Genomic DNA, 22,808 nt, shown 5'->3' with positions numbered 1-22,808 from the left:
ACATCCACTATACACCCCCCAAGTCCAAACCCCTCATCACGAGAGATAAGTGTTGGGAGTTCGCATATGGCTTGGAGCAATGACACTCTGCGATGCCTCGGCATGAGACTATATCACTCCCCAGCGGACCTGTTCGAAGGCAATCATCGTAGGGCACTGGCAGGGCCAAAACGTGAGTGAACTTTTGGAAGACCCTGCCATTAGCCCCCATGGTAGAGTGGCCTTGGCCAAAATGATCCTAGTGCCACAATTCCTCTACTACTTAGCCAACAGTCTTTATTTCCCCTCGCTTCTTATTCCATGAGCTGGACACTCTATTGAGCTCCCTTTCATGGGGCGGCGTGACGCCAGAGGGTTGCTCTCACAAAATTGCAACTTTTGATAGATCAGGGAGGATTGGGAGCACCCTCATTCAAGGCCTACTTTTTCGTGGCACAAATCCAGCGGCTATCCCGCTGGATGGTGAGACGTCATCTGGTGGAGACCGCTTCGGAGAGGGGAACCATGTCGGTGCCAGCCCTATGTCGCCTACTCCTCCCGGGCACCCGTCCGACAGCGACACATTCCGTGCAGTTGAGGATGGCACAGGCATGTATGTTGCAAGTTCACCGTATCTCGGGTGAGACTCCCCTATATACCCCCCCTGTACCCATTAGCCGGCCTGTCTAGAAGCGAAAGACTCTGCACTGCTGGGGCAATGCAGGTTTGGACAGAACATGCAATCCTGGAGGTGGGATCCTTATTTGCGGAGGGTCAGCTGCTACCGTTCGATCGACCCTCGGACGAGACGGGCCTTCCGCCAGGGCAGTTTTTACTACACAGACAAATAGTCCACAGCAGTCGCCACATTTGGGATCTATCCAGGGGGGAACCGACGACGCACCCAGTACTCCACACAATTGTCCACATGGAGGGAGGCACTTAATAACCTAGCTTTACAAAGCAATTTGAGACCTAACTGCCACCACACTCGCCCCGTTGAGGCAAAAATGGGAGCAGGAGATAGGACGCCCACTGCGCGACAAGGGATGGGAGCGCGCCCTGGAATATCCAAAGAAAGTGTCTCAGAATGCCCGCTTTAAAAACATACAAATCTCCATACAACACCATGCATACCTCGTCCCGTGTGGCTCCAACGCTTTTACCCAGACACGCAATTTGTATGCCCAAGATGTCAATACCCAGATGCGACATTCAAACACATGTTCGGGCTATGCCCCACAATCCAGCCCTACTGGAATACAATACAGGAGACATTGCTGGAGTTAACAGGGCTCACTGACATCAATACCTGGGAAGCCAAAGGGATAGGTATCTTCCGCAGGTGTAAAACTCTAAAATGCAAACGCGGTTCGTTTCACAGGCCCTCTTACTGGCGAAGAGAGGGATTACGATGCATTGGAGAACAGAAGAGGGTCCCCCATTGGCGGCCTGAGAGAGAGCTTTCCGAAAATGGGGGGAGGAGGCACAAGGGGGGTGCAGAAAACACATTTCAATGGAATGGGCTACAATATTGCATCAATTCCGCCATCACCGGGCCAAGACTCAACAGCCATCATTGCTACCGACTATACTAGAAAACCCAAGCCAGACTATGAATGAATGAAGTTTTGTATTGCGTAACTTTGCCCGAGGGCATCAAGGCGCATCAGATGGAACACAACCCGTGTCTCCCCTACACACTCATACGGACGCAGTCACTCCCACTACTCGTCTGGAAGCGTAACCAAGCAACGCACCGCAAGCGCATAGAGCCATTCTATATAACGCCCAGCCTCAACCTAGCCACACCCCTGGAGAGCCCCCCATTTCCCCAGACTCCTCCCCTCATAAATGCATGCAAAGTCAGAATGGTCCCTACTCTTAGGCGTCAGCAGAGGCGCTTCAAGTCCGCCCAGGTATGATCATCCCAAGTTCAAACCCCCAGTTAATTACACGCACCAGTAGTTTAAAGGACCAGGTGCTTTTTCAAACAAATAGTTCCTCACCAGAAAGGCAATGGGGCCCACCTTTTATACCACATAGTAGCTACAGAGGATCACATAGCAAAGCCTGCTGCCTTAGAATTGTCCCCTACCCCTACTGGGCCCAGGGAAATGTGCTGTATACCTGTATTGCTTAATTAAACTGCCATGCCTACATTCATGTAAAATAATATGAAAAAGCGAATAAAAATTGTTTTAAAAAAATTTGTGAATTTGTGTGTATATGTAAGTATGTGAGGGTGAGTGAAAGTGGAGGCCAAAGGGCGAGTGATGTCACTTCCGCTACCCCAGGCTTTTCGGTGAATTGACGCCCATGGATTGCACCCTCTTTACCTAGCTGTTTTCCTCTCTCTTTGGACGTTGCCAGGTATTGTTTTCTTTTTTTGGAAACATTTAAAAGGAGAGGATTGCAAGTTAATGACAGAAAATGCAATCTGAAAATGGTATCAACAGATTGGCTCTGCAAAATCTGACAGGCCTGCTATGCCCCAGAGTCCTAAAGTTTCTTACAGTGATACCCAAAATGTATTTACGTAAATAGGATACTTTTCAGAACCAAACCGCTCAATCACAGGATGGCGTACAGCGTGCAAATTTTCGAATAGATTCCTACTGCTAAACTATGGTCTTTCTCCTCTTCTAGGGCAATTTTCACATTTCGTTCACCAGCACAAAGCCAGCTCCAGTGAGTTATTTCCACTAATTGCCTGAACGTGTTTTGTCCGGGATTTCATTATTTTGTTAATAAATTGTATTTAATATGTGGCTCTCCCAGAGTACAGAAGGCATATTGTTTTCTATGAGCATATTGTTAATACCTTGGTGTGCATATTGCAAATGCCCATTGAACAAGCATTGGGGAACCCATTTGGTCTGTTTTGACATGCTTGTGTGATGGTTCATTATGAAAATATTTTTATTACAAGTATATGTTACCAATATAAAATGAAGAAAAAAGGAAATAAATGCTCCCACCTTTATGCTTCAAATAAACAAAATACGTTACAAAAATAGCCATTACATATAGTTAGTGTAATCTGAAGATATCCTTTAAACACACAAGGGAGACTTAAAAAAACAAAAATGATATGAATGGAAAACATTGGTAAAGTATTTGAAGTGCACTTTTAAGGTGAATGTGCACAAGTAGTCAGTCAGTCATAATGCGGTCACTCACAGTAGAAGCGAGGCAACGGCTGACGTAAAAACGTAAATTGCAGTCAAACAGACCAAAGGATAAAGATGGATGACCTAAAGCCCATAAAAGTATGCATGTTTTTTATTAAAAAAAATGTTTTTCAGTATGTGAGGAAGGCAAGACAGTGGAAACTGTCTCTGAGCCAGACCTAAAAAGCAGCAGTGAGTCTACCTCTGCTCGTGGAGGGAGGGGTGTGCGTTGACCTACAAGGGTGGCGTTGATTTATTAAAGGGTGTTACATACGACTACATATCTTTCAGCTACTTCATGTCACTGATGTATAATAGGGTGTTGCGATAGCCAATGACAGAGCTGCAAGAACACTAGTTGATGTGACCACTCCATTTGTAGGAGGGCGGGTTCCAGAGCAGCCAGTGGTGTGCGTACATCAAGTAGAAGTGTGCACGCCATTGGTGATCCTCAATGGAGTGTGAATGCTGCAAGTGTGACTGTCCCAGAACTGCAGTTACTGCTGAATATAGAATGTCATGGTACCCAGTGGGTCAGCACTTGTCTGTGGCTGCAGAAGCCATTGACAACCTGGTGTAAGCACCGCACAAAGCGCCTGACCATCTTTGATGGAACCTGGAGGCAAGGAGCACCAGCACGCTGCACCAGGCGTGAGATGGTGAGACTCTTGCACACCCACCGTGGACAACCTAAGGCCGGCTTGTCTACTGCAAACTTGTCAAGCTTGCCAGATGCTAAGGAAGTTTTCCTAATTTTCTTTTTTGCGGCGGTGGGGGTAAAAAGACTGCAGCAGAACTGTGAGGCAGGTAGGCAGCCATTGTCAAAGTAGGGAACTCTGGAAAACATGTATGGAAAAATTGAAGCCACCTGCTGAAGGCACTATAAGGACTACACCAATCAGATGCTCTACATTTTAGTTTGCTTATGGATCTGTTTATCTCTCTCTCTCTCTTAATTCCTCTTTATGGATGGCAATAGTCATTGTTGCTGTTATTGTTACCACTGCCACTACTCTGAGACCCCCTCTTTATGTTATTGTTCCCTATTAAGCGCAACAAGTCACCCTAACAGGGTCTCTAGGCGCTTTATGATGCCTGCACTACTTAAGAAGTTAAATGTCATACACAACAATCTGGTGGATGGTGCTATGAAACTTGCAACCCACCTGTAGTTATCTCTCTGAGGGACCCACTACTAAAAGGCGGAGTAAGATTTCATCAATGTTCATGAGAACAGTCGTCCATCCACACAACTTCCACTCACAAGACTTTTCAAGCATGCCAGGCCTGCCCAAACTGTACACTGTATTTCCCCTGACCTTTGAGGACACCACATATCTACCGGGTTATACTCTTGGGGCTCTTGGTCAGATTGGGTGTTCTCGTTGGACAAGCCGGGCACAAATCTAAAGATAAAGTATTGCCACTCATTCTCCTCTCCGCAGATGGTCTAAGACCCCACTGCCTTAATTCCCTTCTGCAGCTTTGAGGGAAGCTACTTCTGCTATCACTTCTACCCACCATAGCAGCAAGATTGAGCTGATCCCGGATATGAGTAAATGGAGATAGAGAAGGTTGGAGGTCAAGAAGAAGTTGATAGGAGAGATGCAAGCTAGACCCAGTCTTGGCAAGCCCAATTAATACAGCCGTACTTCCTAAGAAATGTGTTGTCTTCCGCTATCCCACCTCACAAGAAGACCTTTTATTTTCTATTTTCATCAACAGACGAAAAGAAAAAATGCCTAGCCATTGGACCCTTCATCTTGTAAGGTCACAGGGACACAAAGACATACTTTGGAGCCCGCAGAGGCCATTGCCTTCCCAAAGTCTAAATTTTAAGAGATTCCTTCCATAGGCATTCATCCAGATGATAAAGTGGACCAGGCTCTCCGCATGGTCCTACAGTGAGTGGGCGTCTTAGGCCTTCAAAACGAAGCGTGATCCTATTCAGTGCTAATGCAAACTTCAAGATTCCACCCAATCATTTCTAGGTGAGCTGCAGTCAGTAGCAAGTAGGCAAGAAACTGTTAATGTAAATAAATAAAATAAATCCAGTACTTGTATAGCGCACGAATCACCCCGAAGGGGTCTCTCGGCGCTGGGGGCCGTTGGGAAGATTAAGCGAGCTATTGCCCAGAGTCGCATGGTGCTGGGCAGACCCCTGCCGCCGGAGCCAGGGATCGAACCGTGATCCCCAGCCTCCAGCGTCAGTCGCCCTGGCCGCGCCGCCACACCTCTTCCCGGTCAAGGAGGAACATCAGTGGATGTGTGCACTGGAACCAGTATGGCTGACTGTAAGGTCAACACAACACCAGACATGGCAAGCTCCTGAAATGTCTGCTCAGCAGCACTAATCTCTAAGCCTGCTAGGGGCAACGCAAGACCCACTGCATGTGGTGCACAGAGCACTTGGCCTAGCCGAGGGGCCACCTAAAGTACAAAGCTTACCTTCACAGGAGATGTACACTATGAGAAGGCCAAATCCATAAACACAACCACACTTCTGAGCAGTAACTGAAAGGAAGACTAGTAGCAGAAGATCAAGGCACCTAAATGACTGCCTGCCAGATGAACAGAGGTATATGGGGACAAAATCCTCCAGGCTCCCAATAGAGAATCTGGGGACAGTATATGAAGCCGGCGATTCCTTATTTTGCTCAAGCATTTAAGGAATCGCAATTTTGCGATTCCTTAAATGCTATGCATCAAGCATTTTTTTTTGCGAATCCACATTCAGAAATCGCAAATTACCACCAACTTGTAGTTGGTGGTAATTTGCGATTTCTTTAACAAATGCACTTTTTGGCATTTGTTAAGGTGCCATGTGGCGCTCATACATGCCCTTATGGGCATGTATGTGCGCCATCATATGCGCACACATGTAAGTTTCAGGGGTGCAGCAGGGTGTCATTTGGACACCCCTGCATCCTTGAAATTATTCTCAATTTGTGATTAGCAAATTGCGAATCGCAAATAGCGATTTCTTAAAAATCGCTATTTGGGAATCGCAAATGATGGGGATGATACATCTGCCCCCTGGTGCTTGGTGAACTAAGTTAACAGATGCATCGTTACTAACAGGAAGCATCCAGGTACAATATGGTGTAATAACCTCCATTTGGTGGACCTGGTGGGCCACTCTTACATTTCATCTGTGGACCTCAAATCTGCAATGAAGATATATATCCCTAAATTGGGCTGGGCTACCGAGGGCATCGCGTTAGGCTGTGTGATGAGCAATCTGCCAGACATTTTGGGAAGATGTTAGTTGCCAATGTTTCTCTGCTACACAGTGAAGCAACATGTGTGATCGTCTAGCCTATCACCACTAATGCGTAACCCTCTTGAACCAGGGCAGCCACAAATTCAGATTCCTACCATGAGAAGGACTTTTGTTAATCTGTATGAACAAGGTGCTTATTATAACTAGGCCTAGGCGAAATTTTAACAGTTTAAGAAGTTTTTATTGAATTTTTAAGATAATCATAGTACATACGTTATGAGGTCATATAATCAGAAAAAATACTATGAGTACATCAGAGATACATAACATATGTACGAAAAACTAAATAGTATGATGAAGAGGGAATAGAGGATAGAGAAAGGAAGAAATAGGGAAAGAGACAGAGAAGAGCCAGAAAGAGAGAGGAAAGATAAGAAAAGAAGGAGAAAAAGAAAAGGGGAAGAGAATGTGGGATGAAATCGAAAACAGTCAAGAAGGAGCATTGGAGGAAAGATAAGACGTGAAAGGAAGCCATAAAAGATCTGATTTAATTTTTAGGGGAATAGAAGAAGAGGCAGCAATAGAGATCCTATGTTCATCACATACAAAATTCCACCAAGTAAGAATAGAAAGCTTAGAATTATCTTTCCAACACGATAGAATGACTTTGAATGCAATAGAGATCAACAGGTCTAACAATTTGACAGAAGAAGGTATAATATCAATATCATCAGATAACGAGCCTAGAAAAATGTTCAGTAAAGATAAGGGGGCGGAAAATGAAAATATACGCATACATGTTTTCCAAACTTCCTTCCAAAAGGAAAGGACACGGGGACATGTATACAATAAGTGTGTAAGTGTTCCAGACTCCGTAGAACAGGACCAACACATGTCAGAAGAAGTCTGGGAAAACTTATGAACTTTAACAGGTGTAATAACGACTCTATGATAAATAAAAAACAAAGATTGAGTAATTCGAGCAGCAACAGATGTTTTAAACAGTTTGGACCAAATACGATCCCACAACAAAACAGGGAATTCAGTTTCTAGGTCACATTCCCATGCAATCTCAACAGAAGATTTGGGGCGAGTACCAACAGTCGAAGTCAAAATTGTATAAACATGAGCAGCCTTTGGTTGATGGCATGACAATAAAGGATATAAAGGGGAGACAGGGACAAAGGAAGGGAAAATATCAGGAGGAGAGTAGGAGGCTAAATGAGACAGAATGGCAGAAGTAATAATGTTGTATTCATTCACCGAAGAAGGGGGTAAGTCAAATATGGTTTGTAAATCAGTATAGGGAAGGATAGAGCCATCAACAAAAAACTGATGAACGAATACAATATTCTTTTCCTTCCAATGTTTGAAGTAAAACGATTTCCCTTTGTAACGAAGGAATTTGTTATACCACACAACTGAGGCTAAAAAACATTGCAATGGGGATAGTTGAGAAAAAAATACATTGGAAAGCACAGTTTGAGAATACTTTAAAATAGGGAATTTAGTCAAAAAAGAAGAATTGGACATAAAAATAGTATGCTGAAAAGAAAAATCCTTCAACAGGCCTAGGCGAAATTTTAACTACACTAGAGTGATTGGCATAATTTTGGTAAATTTGTGTAACAAAATTCACTCAAAATTACTGAGATAATGCCATTAGACCACATCGTCTAATTTCGGGGAGAAATGTTACCACAAGATGTACCGTCGGGTGATTTTTGAACTTGAGGGGCATTTCAGGTAGATTTTTTACCCGAGTGGACCATTTGAGTAAATTTTGAATGCGAAACTACAAATTTGAATGCGAACTGCAGTGTTTTGAATGCGAGAGGCAGTTCATTTAATGTGGATGGTCAACACACATTTCAGATAGATTTTTGTACTAAGCAGACAATTCAGGTAATAAATGCAAAACTGCACGTCCGAACGTGAGCAGTAGGGTTTTGAATGCAAGCAACCGAAAATCAACTAGAAAATACAGTTTTGAGTTGAATTTTTACCCGAACTGACCTGTTGGTAAATTTTCAATGCGAGATGCAGTTTGCGTAATTATGTATACATTTTCATTTTTTTTTTTAATATTGTGAAAATTACTCGCGTTAAGCCCACCCCTGTGTATAATTCAAAACCTGTGTAATCCAAATCTTTTCCTGATTCATTTATTTATTTTTGCTCTTTTTCTTTCCTCTCAACTTATATTATTGCCATACTCATATGCAAAGACCATTACCCGATCTGAATGCCAATAAAATTAGCTGACTGTTCTACATGAATAAGACGGGCAAATTTTCGCATTTTTCCATAAATAAGCACACAACACAGCTATCCAGAAACACAAACTGCTTGAATCCTATAGCATTGATGGAGCTCACAATGCTAAAATCATATAGCACTTTTGGTGGAAGCTCACACTTTTTTTAATCCTGCAGCACTGCAGGGGGAAACTCCCAGTGCTCGAATCCTGTGGCAGTGCCACAGAAAGCTTTCAGTGTTAGAATCCTATAGCATTGCTGGGGAAGGTCAGCATGCTGGAACACTATATCAGTATGGGGCTCCTGTAGCAATGAATGAGGACGAGGTCATGTGGATAGAATCCCATAGCTCTGCTGAGGGAGTTCATAGTGCTTCCTATAGAAATGATGGGGAGGGTACAATGTTATTATTCTACAGCACTGCAGAAAGAGCAGACTTTGGTAAAATTCTTAGCACTGCTGGGTAAAGACAAGATCACACATATACAAAGCAGCACTGCTGGCATTTTCACTGGTGATGGCTAGGCATGGCTGGTAAATAACTGTTACCGCAGTGCCTAATTTGAGCAGGTGCTTTCTGGTGCTCAGCACCTGCACCCAAACCTCAGCACCCGTGCTTATAACACCAGTTAACCCCTTCAACGATCATGACGAGCTCAGCTCGTCATGAGGTACGCCTGTCGTACGCTAATGACGAGCTGAGCTCGTCATGTAACGCGTTTTTTTTTTAAAACTCAGCGTACGGCGGAAAAATGCACCGCACGCATGAGGTTAAGGACGCACTCATTTGGAAGGCATGTGATTTTCCACAGAATCACAGGATGTTGAGCTAAGCCTAGACTCGAACCCGGTTCCCCAGCTCTAAAATCGGCACCTCAAGCCATTAGGCCAAGTCCTCTCCAGAATAATAAGTGCCGGGTCTCTCGTCAGGGGGCAGTTTGCACCAGCACATTTCTCCTGTTAGCACTGCCACTGTATTACCGCCTGCATCAGTCACTCACCTTTCCCCTGCGAGAGCTGCTGCAGCAAGCCCTGCAACGAGTCCACCAGCTGGACGTGCTGTCTCTGGAGCTGCACGGCGTGGCTGCTCACTGCTTGCAAGGTCCGCTCCAAGCTGTCCACCGTGCTGTTTTGATGGACCACGAAGTGCTGCAGCTCCTTGCTGTCCTTTTGCATTCCCTCCATCTCTGCTCGGTGCTTCTGCTCCAAGTCGCGGACTCGGGTCTCTAAAGCACTGCACCACAGAGGGAGAGAAAAATAAGGTAAAACTCAGTGTGAATGTAATACCTGGATTACACCGCCCGCCACCAGTCCGTACCATTAGACTCGCCCAGTGAATGGAGTTGGAAGAAACAGACCTTACCCACCGGTGTTTATTTTTCTGTAAGAAGTCATGTAGAGCTCCATTCACTGGCTTTGAAAGCATGTATGTATGTATGTGTGTATGTATGTATGTATATAATATTTCTACAGCACAATCCTAGCTAAAAAGGCAGCATGTGTACTTTACAATGTCAAAGATAAGAAAACATTTAAAAAGTGTTAGGAGTGGTAGCTGGGATGTGGACAGTTAATACAGTGGGAAGTAATGGTCTTTAACGCCTTCCCTGCGGGGCTCATTCCCCTGCTGTGCAGGGGGGTTGGGGGGCGCGCGCAGCGCCGCGGTGCATATGATGAGCTCGGCTCATCATGCAGCACGGTCGCACTGTGCTCATGATGAGCTCAGCTCGTCATGACCACGCCCGTTCCAATGGAACGCCCAGCACGGCAGGGGAATTATCCCCGCGTGGGCGCGGCGCAACGGTCATGACGAGCTCAGCTCGTCATGAGCACAGCGGGACCGTGCCTCATGACGAGCTGAGCTCGTCATGAGCACGGAACGGGTTAAAGAGGTGGGTCTTCAGCTCCTTCCTACATTGGAGCAGCGTTGGGGTGGTCCAAATGGATGCAGGAGTGTTTTTCCAGGTCCTAGATGTAGAGATGGAAAATGCCTGCTACCTTGTTTTTTCTTTTTCGCACTTCATTGTCTGCAGTCTGATGGCGTCCTGGCTGTGGGTGTGCAGATAACCACCGAGATGGTGTGCTTGTCTGCAAGACAAGTGGGGTTCTGGTTCTGATGCTTTGTAAATGATGGATCCGGTTTTGAAGATGGGCCAGCAAGGGGGAGAAAATGGAGTTCCATCGCGGTGGGGTGATGTGATCATATTTCATCAGGCCCTGGATGAGCGGTGCTGTGATGTATAGGATGCCCTCGAGGTGTGCCAGTGTGGTGTCTGGGAGGCCATGAAAAAGGATTTTATCAAGATCCAGATGTGAGAGTAAAGAGGGTGTGAACCGCAGTTCTGAAGTCACTTTCTTGAAGAAACGATAGAAGAGAGAGCAGGTATCCAGCCGTCTTTGTGTTTTATGGCAATATGTTCCTTGAGGGAGATGCTAGTGCCCAGGGTGAATCCAAGTGTCTTAGCATTCAATGAGAGGTGGGGTTGGAAGTCATAAAGGTTCATGTCATTGAGCTAGGTTTGTACTGTTTCTTGTTCTTGGCAAATAACAGAAATCCTGTCTTGGCTAGGTTGATCTTCAGGTAGACAAAAAGTTAGAAACCTGTTCTGTAGGATTTCTCCTATATTTGGTGCACATTTTGGGCTTTTGTTGGAGTCAGGAAGAATATATGGGGTACTCAAGGAAACCTAGAACAGTGCTATTTTTGCTGCTACATCAGTATGCGTCACTGTGAGCTCACTTAATGTCCCATGCTGTGTCCCAAAAATGGTTCATCCCCAAACATCCTTCAATAACCTCAAGCATCCTTTAATCTTTTGTCACGTCCACTAGGACCAAATGTTACTAATGTCCATGCCCAAGGGACAGTTTGGTGGTTTGTGGCAGTGTGGTTGTCTCTGTGATGGGGAGTCCTCTCCTCAGGCCAGAAACAAGACTTCAAAGAAAACCAAATTGTAATATTCCATAGTCAACACTAGATGGCAGAAGAGTGCACAGTATGCCATTCCTCAACACTGCAAGCAACAAAATAATTGTTAATCCGGTTTGGGAGTGGAGGGGGGAGGGGGAATATACACTGCCCCTCAAGACTCCTTTCACTCCAAACACCTCTCCTTGCTCTTTCATTTTTTTTATGGTTTGCAACTTTAAAAATCGTGTGGAAAGTAACTTAATTTACTTACTCATGAATATATCTCTTTTTGCACTTATATTATTTTTAGTGTGTTGCTTTTCGTAGTTGTAAATTTTGGAGGTGACCCTTAGGAGAGTACAGATGTGTGCGAGGCAGAGGAGTGGGAGGACCCACACCTATTAATGCTTTAAGCAGATACAAACACTCTTACTAACCAAGATCACTGTCTCACATTGTTGATCTGTGCAGCAGGGATTTCAGGCATTTGAACTAAGCACTCTACAGCAACAGCAAAATGGTAGAGGACTACTTTAATTTAAGGTATCTGGTTTCACAGACTTACAATAACTGTTGCATTGCAAATTCCTGACTCAATTATTATAGTCAGACTGCAGAATAATATATTTTTGATACATTTGTAGTACATTTACAGTGTAGGTGTGTGATTCTTGGATTGTAAGTGTAAACCACTGGGGAAATAGTAGCACTTAACAGAACAGTACTTGTATTTGTTTATAGTGTGCCCCCTGTAATGGCTTCTAAGTGATCAAGAGCTCACACATTGAGAAGCAGTAAGTAGAGCTAGTTCTGCATGAGTGGAGGAGGCAGGGAGAGCATCCTACCTGGACCAGGGGGCTAAGATCTGTCATGTGTAAGTGCATGTTGAAGCTCACCATTAAGGGCAGGGAGACAGAGCTCTACTTATCTCAGGTTAACCCCTTGGGCGCGGCCGCGATTCTGCGCCTGTGCGGCCGTTTTAATGAGTGGGCGGGTTCATGACGGCCCCCAGCCGTCATCAGCACACGCCCACCGTGATGCATGACGGACGGGGGCCGTCATCAGCATGGAAGGGGTTAAGGGAACTCTCTCAGCGTTTGTGAAGGGGGAGGAAGATCTTTTTGCTTAAATGAAATGTGTACAAGTACTGAGCTTCTCTTGAGCACATGTTAAGTGAAGGCACTCTTCTTGTCTTCCTTCAAGGAGGAGGGAGCAATCATTGTGTAAACGGGAGGAGTTTTCCTCACCTCTGTGCCATCCTCCAATATCCTGTTGCGGCTTCCCCCAGCCCTATCTTACCTGTTCCAGGTGCGCAGCTTGTGGACATCCTTCATCTGAGACAGGAGCTTCTCCTCCAGCTTATTTGTGGAGAGCGACGTTTCCAGAAGTTGGGCCTTGAGCCGCGATGTTTGATTCAAAACCTATTTGGAAGGAGATGAGACACGGTCATCAGGCCCTTCCACCAGGAAGACCCCTGTGCCACCAGCACTTTAATGCCAGGGGAAGGTCTCCAGCCGATAGCCTTCACTAGTGAGTTCCATACAGGGCTGGAATGGTCTGGCAGTGCCCGAAGGGCTTGTCCGACAGGGCAGCACATAAGCATTTTTTTTTGTTGCTTATTGGCCTGTTTTATGGACTGTTGGGCCTTTTTTACTGTTGATTTCATTGTCATTGAAAAAAGCATTGTCTGAAAAAAGCTCACTCCATGCACTCTTCCATACCTTCCAAAACACATATATAGGATGTCAGTCAGTGCAAGTGCAAAACAGCCAAAATTCACTAACATAGGCCACTTTTTTAGCTATCTAATTCACTAATGGGGGCCACTTTTATTTTGATGCCCGAGTCTGTTCTTGTTGAATTCCCACCCTGGTTCCATACTAGACTAACAATCTTTGGATTATCAGTTTACTTCTTTTCACCCTCCTCCCCAGCCCCTACCATCATACCTGACTTTCCACGTCCGTCACCTTCCTCGCTTGCTCTGCGATTTTCTGCCGCAGAAGTGCACCAACGTTCTGGATTGAGACGGGGTGCCACGGTTCGGAATTCCGGTCCTTGTATATCCAATCAGAAGGAGTCCTTTGCTGGACTGAGCTCTCCAGCTGTAGGTTGGAAAAGAACACATGCAGTTACTGTACGGCCACTGAAATCCACTGCACGGAGAGGCGGGTACAATCAGTACCAAGTGCAAGGGTGAGTGGGGTAGGGTTAGAATAGGCCTGGGCAAAACTCGCAGAGTTTCACTCTGTGGAGTTCCGTGGAATTACCTAAACACTCCGTGAGATTCCACAGAGCTCTGCGAGCAGCAGAGTTGCATACGCTGCGCTGCTTGCCCTGATTTTTAGCCCTGGGAGCGCGTCCCATGCTGTAAAATCAGCACAAAAGGCACTACGTGGCACGCCACAGGTCGCTGCTTCTTTCTGCTGCCCGAGTAGATTTTCTACTCGACAGCAGCTTCAGGCATGGCTCTTCTGATAAGGCGGAGGGAGGAGTGTCGTCCCACTAACTAAATTTCCCCCAGAAATGGAAAAATAAAATAGTAATAAAGTTAATTTGTTACCATTTTATTTTTCAAAACCCCGTCCCGAGCTGAGTGTTGTGACCATCGCCCTTGTACCCTTCTCCCCTCGGCCTTGCACCCTTCTCCCCTCTGCCATGCGCCCTTCTCCCCTCCGCCTTGCACCCTTCTCCCCTCCGCCTTGCACCCTTCTCCCCTCTGCCTTGCACCCTTCTCCCCTCTGCCTTGCACCCTTCTCCTCTCCGCCTTGCACCCTTCTCCTCTCGGCCTTGCACCCTTCTCCCCTCGGCCTTGCACCCTCCTCTCTGCCTTGCACCCATCTCCCCTCAACCTTGCACCCTTCTCCCCTCTGCCTTGCACCCTTCTCCCCTCCGCCTTGCACCCTTCTCCCCGCTGCCTTGCACCCTTCTCCCCTCTGCCTTGCACCCTTCTCCTCTCCGCCTTGCACCCTTCTCCTCTCCGCCTTGCACCCTTCTCACCTCGGCCTTGCACCCTCCTCTCTGCCTTGCACCCATCTCCCCTCAACCTTGCACCCTTCTCCCCTCGGCCTTGCACCCTTCACCTCTCTGCCTTGCACCCTTCTCCCGTCCACCTTGCACCCTTCTCGCCCCCCGTGCACCCTTCCCACCCAATGGAGGGGGCTGCCACCTGGAACAATGGCACCATTTCAAAAGCATGATGGACTAGGGCCGGCCCTCACTGGGCCCACACCGGACCCACTGGCGATCCGGGGGGCGGACGCCCATGTTCCGGTGCTCAGTCTTCTGGCAACCTCACCGGAAGCCGCCGCTCGAGTGAAACTCACGCATACGAACTCCATGAGCTCAGCAGCAGCAGGCACGAGCTGACAACACAAGAGACTTGCCCTGGGGTGATCTATGAGACGCGTGCCTACGCCAGAATGTGGCACTGGTGAGATGTTTGAGGAGCTGGCACTGGGGAGTAGTGGGACAATGTGATATTGGGGGCAGTGTAAGAAGGTGAAGCTGATTGTGAAATACCGTGAGCAGGTGAACCTGGGGGCAGTGTCAGAAGCTGCTACTGGAGCACTGTGTGAAAAGCTGGCACTGGGTAGGGGCAGTGTGAGATGTTTGAATTGGTGGTCAGTGTGAAAAGCTGGCACTAATGGGCAGTGTGAGAAATAGGGGCCAGTGGACATTGTGCAAAGCTTGAACCAATGGGAATTGTTAGATGGTGACACGAATTTAAAATGTGAAAAGAACTAGGCAGTGTGAGAAACTGACACTAACGGGCAGCGTGCAAAGCTGGCCCTGATGGGCAGTCAAATTGAACAATGATGGGGTTGCGGGCCCCTACAAGAAACGGCCACTGGGGAGGGCAGTGCAAGAAGCTGCCGCTAGTGGGCAGTGAAACAAACTTTCAATGGTGAGCAGCCAGTACAGAGAGACCGTATGGAAAAACTGCACAGCGTGCACTGGATGAGCGTGCGCAGAGATGGCACTGTGTGAAGCGTCAGACGGTGGCACTTGTGGGCACCACAAGGATGAGACATTGGTAGGCAGCAGGATCAGGTCTCAGCAAAAGCCTGTGAAAGGAACAGCACTGGTGTCTGTGCAAGAGCTCGCTCTGGATGGCTGACAAGCCAGACTGCATTTTTGTTTTTTGTTTTTGCAGTTTTATATAGCAGGAACTCGACCCGAAGGTATTGGAGCGCTTTACATGAGCATCAGTTACGTTACACTAGGTCACGTACATTTTTGGTTGGCACGGGGCGATTAAGTGATTTGCCCAGAATCAGGATGTTGAGCCGACGCCAAGACTCGAACCTGGTTCCCAAGCTCCAAAGTCGGCAGCTCTGGCCGTTATGCAACATAGTAATTAAAAGCTTTGGTAGGTATCTCTTTACTTGCATCACTAGAGGTAACGACCATCGACAAATTCAACGGGCTTAGTATTGGCAAATTGGTGCAATGGTTATTTTTTTTTAAAGTCTAGCATAAGCAAATAACTTTTGATTTAAAAAAACCTTATTAATATACCTACTTATCCATACTTATATAAAGGGATTCCAGTAAGCCCTAATAGCGTGTTACAGACTCATTCCCATTTCTCTTCCGCTCACCACAGCGTACAACAAGGAGCAAGAGTTCCTTTCTGTATTAGTGATTACATTCAGACCAAAGTGGTACAAAAGGGGGTGGTGATGGACGGAGCATCTGAACCAATCAAACACTCACACCCAGACAACAGATCTGGGTTTAATCCATCACCGTTCTTTAGCCCACTCTGTCACCCCAGTTCAGACATTCAGTCTGACCCTGTGCCTCATGGGAACAGTTCAGTAACTGCCAAGCAATGCCTTCCCTGGACCGGAAACAAGCTTCCTAGGACAGGTTTCTGGCATTGCAGCCGTCTTCAGCCAGGCTTGCTTGAATCCAGTGGCAAAGTGAGCAAGGGACTCACGTCTGAGCATACCCTGCCAACTTATGGCGAACAAAGTGGTACAAAAGGGGGTGGTGATGGACCAAGCACAATATTTGCACACACAATAAAATAGTTGCCTCACAATAGAGATTACAATAACAAATATTACTTGTTCTGGACACCATACCCAGTTGCTCATGTGACACCTCAGGGCATCAGTTCTCTACTCAACCAAAATGTTTGCATTTTATTGTTACTACTTCAAGGGTGTTTCACTTGTTTTAACCTCTCAACCTAGACACCTGCTTGAATATTTTTTTAAAGAATTATTTGAATGACCCTATTCAAAACTTCTGAATACTAGTGTATAAATAAGTGCTTTGTTATGGCTCGAGCAACCTACTCCATTCACATCCATGGTACGAGAAATTCTAGCTGGTTACAAACTATATTAATTTTTCTTTAGTTAATTAACCCTTCCAGGCTTTGATTAGCATGTGAGAAGGTTTTCTTTAAGAAAGGAAGAAAATGCTCCAAAAGCCAAAAATGTTGGCAGAGGGAGAAAGGAAGGAAGGAAAATTCATAATTAAGACATTGGCCCTGGTACTGAAGACCACTACTTTTTAGGAAGATCTGCACATGTGATCGGGAAAAATGTAGTCACTCATTGAGCAAGAGAGTCAATAGCTGAAGTGAGCTGTCTTATCCTAGGCATCTCCGCCGAGTGGCTCGTGAGCTCCTGGTAGCTCTCCAGCTACCTGTAAGTAGCTCCCCTATGTGCAGCCCAGCCAACTGGATTAGAGGCTATTGTTTGGATGAATTATCATATGTATACAAACATTGAAAACTGTGTATTCTAGATACAATGTGTGTATTTTCAAAACACATAAGATGATGTTGGAGAAAAATGGTTGAATTTCCAAAATGTATCTACATTCAAAGTTGCTAAAACCTTTACCTGCATTATTACTGGCAATCCGCCTCGTGCACTGAGGTAATCACCACAGGTACTTTTGCTTGGACTGGCCACTAATCTAATGTTGGCTGATGTAGTCACTATTTCCACATTAATAATATTAGTAGCTTGGCATTATTTTCATTGAACATAGGTAGCTCTTATTACAGACAAGCATTGGCAATGCCAAAAGTTTTGCATAAAGGAAATGTTGTATAGTAACATGAAGCACTACAAGTAAACAGCATGGGAATGAATATGTATTTGTGTGGAAGCAAAGAACTGTGTAATAATATGGGTGTAGGTTAAAAGGCTAGGTGACAGTTGTCAAGCCAGACCTAAAAATCCATGTAGGTTAACGCTGCCCTTCTCTCGTTTGTGCTGCTGCCAGAAAACAAAACAAGCGATACCAGAGGGGATGATGGACGGAGTGCTTGAGCAAATCAAACACTCACCCCCAGTCAACTGATCTGGGCTTAATCCATCATCATTCTTTAGCTCACTCCACCACCCCAGTTCAGACATGGGCATATGCAAATCAGTCTGACCCTGTGCCTCATGGGAATAGTCCAGCCCGAACTGCCAAGCCATGTCTTCCCTGGACCGGAAACAAGCATCCTGGGACCGGTTTCGGATTCATAATCCTCATCAGCCAGGCTATCTTGAATCCAGTGGTAGAGTGAGCAAGGGACCCACATCTAGGCATACCCTGCCAACTGAGGGCGCACAAAGCGATACCAAAGGGGATGTTGGACGGAGTACTTGAGCAAATCAAACACTCACTCCCAGTCAACTGATCTGGGTTTAATCCATCATCATTCTTAGCTCACTCCACCACCCCAGTTCAGACATGGCCATATGCAAATCAGTCTGACCCTGTGCCTCATGGGAACAGTCCAGCCCGAACTGCCAAGCCATGTCTTCCCTGGACCGGAAACAAGCATCCTGGGACCAGTTTCAGATTCATAATCCTCATCAGCCAGGCTATCTTGAATCCAGTGGTAGAGTGAGCAAGGGGCCCACATCTGGGCATACCCTGCTAACTCAGGCCGAACAAAGCGATACCAAAGGGGATGATGGACAGAGTACTTGAGCAAATCAAACACTCACCCCCAGTCAACTGATCTGGGTTTAATCCATGATCATTCTTTAGCTCACTCCACCACCCCAGTTCAGATATGGCCATATGCAAATCAGTCTGACCCTGTGCCTCATGGGAACAGTCCAGCCCGAACTGCCAAGTCATGTGGCAGTTCCATTTCCTGCCGATAAAAGCGGTGATAATGTATCGCCCTTTCTTGATAATATGGCCCCTTGTGTCTGATTCACAATTCAATTTTTTTTCCTATTTACAGAGGCATTTTACAAGTAGTAACTTTACGAATGCAGAGCCTCCGCACTCATCGCGTGACTCAGCACATAGAAACATTGGACAGACCTGCCCTGTCTTTTTATGTGCAGAGGCTCCAAGCTCGTAAAGATACTACTCATAGAATGCCTCTGTGAATTGGAGAATAATGTAAACTTACACAATAGTGTAAGTTTACTTTTGTGAATCGGGCCCCAATGGTGCCGTTGTTTTTTATGCCGTTATTTTTTATGCATTACCTTAGAGTGGCCATGTGTGGTGCCACACTTACTCCAATACTGGCTTGAGTACCTTTCCTACTGTTTTGTAACCATTTGAACTGTAGTAACTTTAGAAGTGTAGTTTGTGAATACCAATAGTCTTACTCTTTTGTGGGTGGGCGTTTTTATGTGCATGTCCCTTCCTTTAACCCCTGCTTAAACCCATTCTATTTAGTGGTAAAAAAAATCCCCATTTTACATCCACTCTGCACTGTCCGCCCATTTACACCAAATTCATAGGTTTACGAGTGCAGAAATCTACGCCACTTCGATGGACATCTCCACATAGAAAAGATAGGTAACGAGTAGGAGTCCACACGTGGTTTTATGAATAGCATGTTGTAGTACATGAGTAGTATCACTGTAGTGCTACTTTACGTACTACAAGATGCAGTTCAAGAATAGGCTCCAGTTCTATTCCATACATACTCTATGATATTTTGGTTCAGTCCACTTGAGCTCTGGCTTCATTGGCTCAGGAACTTTCAGGCACTGGCTTGAAAAATTATAGAGCACATCTTAGACCAGCCCACATGAGTATTTTAGTCTCACCTTCATTTTGCTGGCTGCTTAATTGTATCCTTCCCCCTCCTTTAGAATGCACGACTGACTTATTTATATCTGAAAAATACACTCCGTGCTCCCACATTTAATTTTTTATCTTATCCATTTTGTAACACGAAAAAACTTTTTAAAAAAAGAATTGCTCTGCAGCAGGTATGTTTTTATTGCTTTTGTCAGTGCTCAAGTGCAAACATCGCACCTTTTGGCTTTCCAATGCTTGTTCATTATTGCAAAACATTTCTAATAATTCACTATGAATTCATCATCAATTAATGATCCCACAGTAGGCTGCAGGAGATTAATTACATTTCTTTACCGTGTAGTTAATGTGTAGTTTACCCTACGTTCTGTCACAGAGCGCGGACACTATAGTTCTTTAATCCCGCAGTAGATTAAAGAGGACCCTGCTTCATCAGGCTGTGTTTGATTGCAAGAGGAGATTAAACTGCTGATTATACCCTTAACTGGATTAGAGAAGATTAGTGGGACTGCTTTAATGCGCATTACATTACAGAGGGAGATTGTTCGGATTATTTTACCCCGCATCTCAGCACGCAGCGGATTATTCTGCTTACATTACCCTGAATTAGACTGCTAAAGAATGTGTTTACTTTAATTTATGTTTGATCACAGAAATATACTACAGGGATTTGTCACATTATTTTATAAACAAGGACTCCAATGGTTTTACTCTGTATGGCAATATAGATGATTTAGGAGAATACTTAAGCTCTTTCCCCCTGCATTTGTCACAGAATGAGATTATTCTCATTCATTTACCCATAATCTAAATGTCATGGAATCATTTGCTTCCCTCACACTAGGAGTGTAGCTTGATTGCTTTACTTTGCATTTTCCTGTAATAGGTTGCATAAAGCGCCCGAGCTTGTGATGTAATTTGCTTTAAATGAAAGAGATGAAATTGTATAATATAGATTACAGAATAAGAACGCGCTGCTTACATTACCATGCATTTGGCTGGAAATTACTCAAATGTATTTATCCTCTCCTAGACTAGAGAAGTAGATCCTACTTATTCCTTCATCATCAGACAACAGAAGATAATGATCTATTTCATGTTGTGTTATATAATAGGAGATTGTCTGATTACTCTGCTCTGCATTACATCGCATAATCCCTTCCTTGGGTTACTCTAACCAGTATTAGATTAAAGAAGGGTTTTACTAGCCCCTTTACCGGATTACATATTGAAGTTACTTGCTTTTATTACTCTGCCTTAGATTTCAGAAAGGGATTATTCCTATTATGTTGTCCTACACTGGAATACCATGGATTTCTTTGATTGCTTTAACCTGTATTAGATAACATAAGAAGATTATTCAGGGTACTGCACCCTGCTTTACATAAAAAGATATTTCTCTGATTACTTTATCGTATATTAAGTTACGGAGAAACTTTCCTCTGTCTTTGATTAGTGAAAATTCATGGTAACTTTTTACAGCATTAGTGTACAAAAGAATATTATGGACTAATTTCCCCTGAATTGGATTACATGAGTACCCAGTTTACTATACACTGCAATATTTTATCGAAAGTGATTATTCTGATTGTTTTACGCTGTATTATATTGCAGATCATTACTCTGGATATTTTACCATGCATTACGACACAATAGACTAATACTCTAATCCTTGTACATGTTACTGATGTACAAACAATACTTTTTTTGTTTTCCCCAACATTAAATTGAAGCAGGTGATTCTGCCCATTTCCTTATACTGCATTAAATTATGTAAATATTACGCCAGTTACTCTACACCTTACTGTTTTACAGAAGGGATTTACTTTGATTGCTTTACTCTGCATTAGACGTAAAGAGAATATACTGAAATAGCTCTTGTTAGACTATAGAAGATCACTCCAATTTTTTAACCCTTAACCAAATTACAGGGGAATACGTCCACCACTTTACCCTGGATTAGATTACAGAAAGGGATACAAAAAAAACCACACACACCCTGCCCCCAACCCCCCCCCCCCCCCACTACCCGCCCGCAGCACCGAAAATCTTGGAGCTACAGATTATCAGTTATTTCCAGAATAACTGATAAATAGTTTTTCACAGGTTCTATGTATTTTTCTTCCCAGTCCTTCTCCAGTTCTTTTATATAGAGCTTTCAACTTATTTTTCCAAAATGCAACTAAATAAACTTGTTTTGAAAAAATGGTTTTTTTTAACAAAATCCCTACTATAATTGTTTTATTTCTAAAGGTGACTCAATATCATCCAGAGGTTTTACGAGTTGTTAATAATGGCACAAAGCTGTAAAATGCTAAATACTTCCTCAAGCAAACAGTAATAGAATGATTTTAGCAGCCTCCTACTCTGTATAGAAGTAATGAAAGGCTAAACAATTTTCTGAAACTGTGTTTGCAAGCATGTTGCATTTTCCTTTGAAGTGACTGCTATTTGTGCCAAATTTTAAGACAGTCAGAATTTCACCATGGCTAAATAAGAGTAGAAATCCTGCAATCACACGGACATTGCAGCACTAGTCAATGCAGCGCAATGCACCCTTTGAATGTAGGCAAAAAATGTAAAGCATCCTCTTTGTACGTAGCATTGATCCCGCTGCCCTAATATCAAAGGTTTTCACTTGCATTCCTAAAAAGTCAGAATACCAAAACATAAACAGTGTATAGCAGGGTTACAATTTGGTTCAAATCTGATTTTCATCAGCTTTAATGGTCACAAAACAATATATATATATATATATATATATATATATATATATATATCAATCTCTCTCTCTCTCTCTCTCTCTATCTATATATATATATATATATATATATATATATATATATATATATATATATATATATATATATATATATATATCTTTCCGGTTTTCCCAAAGGGATTTTTTTTTCTTTGTGCACTCCTAAGCTTCAAAAATATTTCCTCCACACGCTTTTCAATAGTAATTTCTCTTTAATTTCACAGCAAGCCAGGAACACCTTATATATATCTATCTATATCTATCTATATCTATATCTATCTATCTATATATATATATATATATGCATCAAAGGCAGGAAACTAGACATGTGTGCCTCATGCTACAAGAATTCACAAGAAAGATTGGGCGATAGCATGTTGCGCAGTCTACAGCTATATAATGTGTCAGTAAGAAAAGACACATATCTTTGAGGCCCAATATCCTAACGAGAGAAGTCCCCTTTTTCACA

General features: G+C 44.3%; 1 protein-coding gene across 1 annotated transcript in view; it reads right to left on the bottom strand.

The window, feature by feature from the left end:
* The window catches only part of ANGPT4 (angiopoietin 4), a 69,452-nt gene that overhangs the window by 21,393 nt on the left and 25,251 nt on the right, over window positions 1-22,808 (bottom strand). The window contains exons 2-4 of the mRNA XM_078651718.1: window positions 13,494-13,649; window positions 12,844-12,965; window positions 9,635-9,867 (exon numbers count right to left, since the gene is read on the bottom strand). Of these exons, the coding sequence (XP_078507844.1) occupies window positions 9,635-9,867; window positions 12,844-12,965; window positions 13,494-13,649 (511 nt within the window). The remainder of the gene's footprint in view (window positions 1-9,634; window positions 9,868-12,843; window positions 12,966-13,493; window positions 13,650-22,808) is intronic.

Source organism: Lissotriton helveticus, chromosome 7, assembly GCF_964261635.1.
Source record: "Lissotriton helveticus chromosome 7, aLisHel1.1, whole genome shotgun sequence".
Taxonomy (NCBI): Eukaryota; Metazoa; Chordata; class Amphibia; order Caudata; family Salamandridae; genus Lissotriton; species Lissotriton helveticus.
The sequence above is the reverse complement of the archived record's forward strand: the minus strand, read 5'-3'. Positions and strand labels throughout refer to the sequence as shown.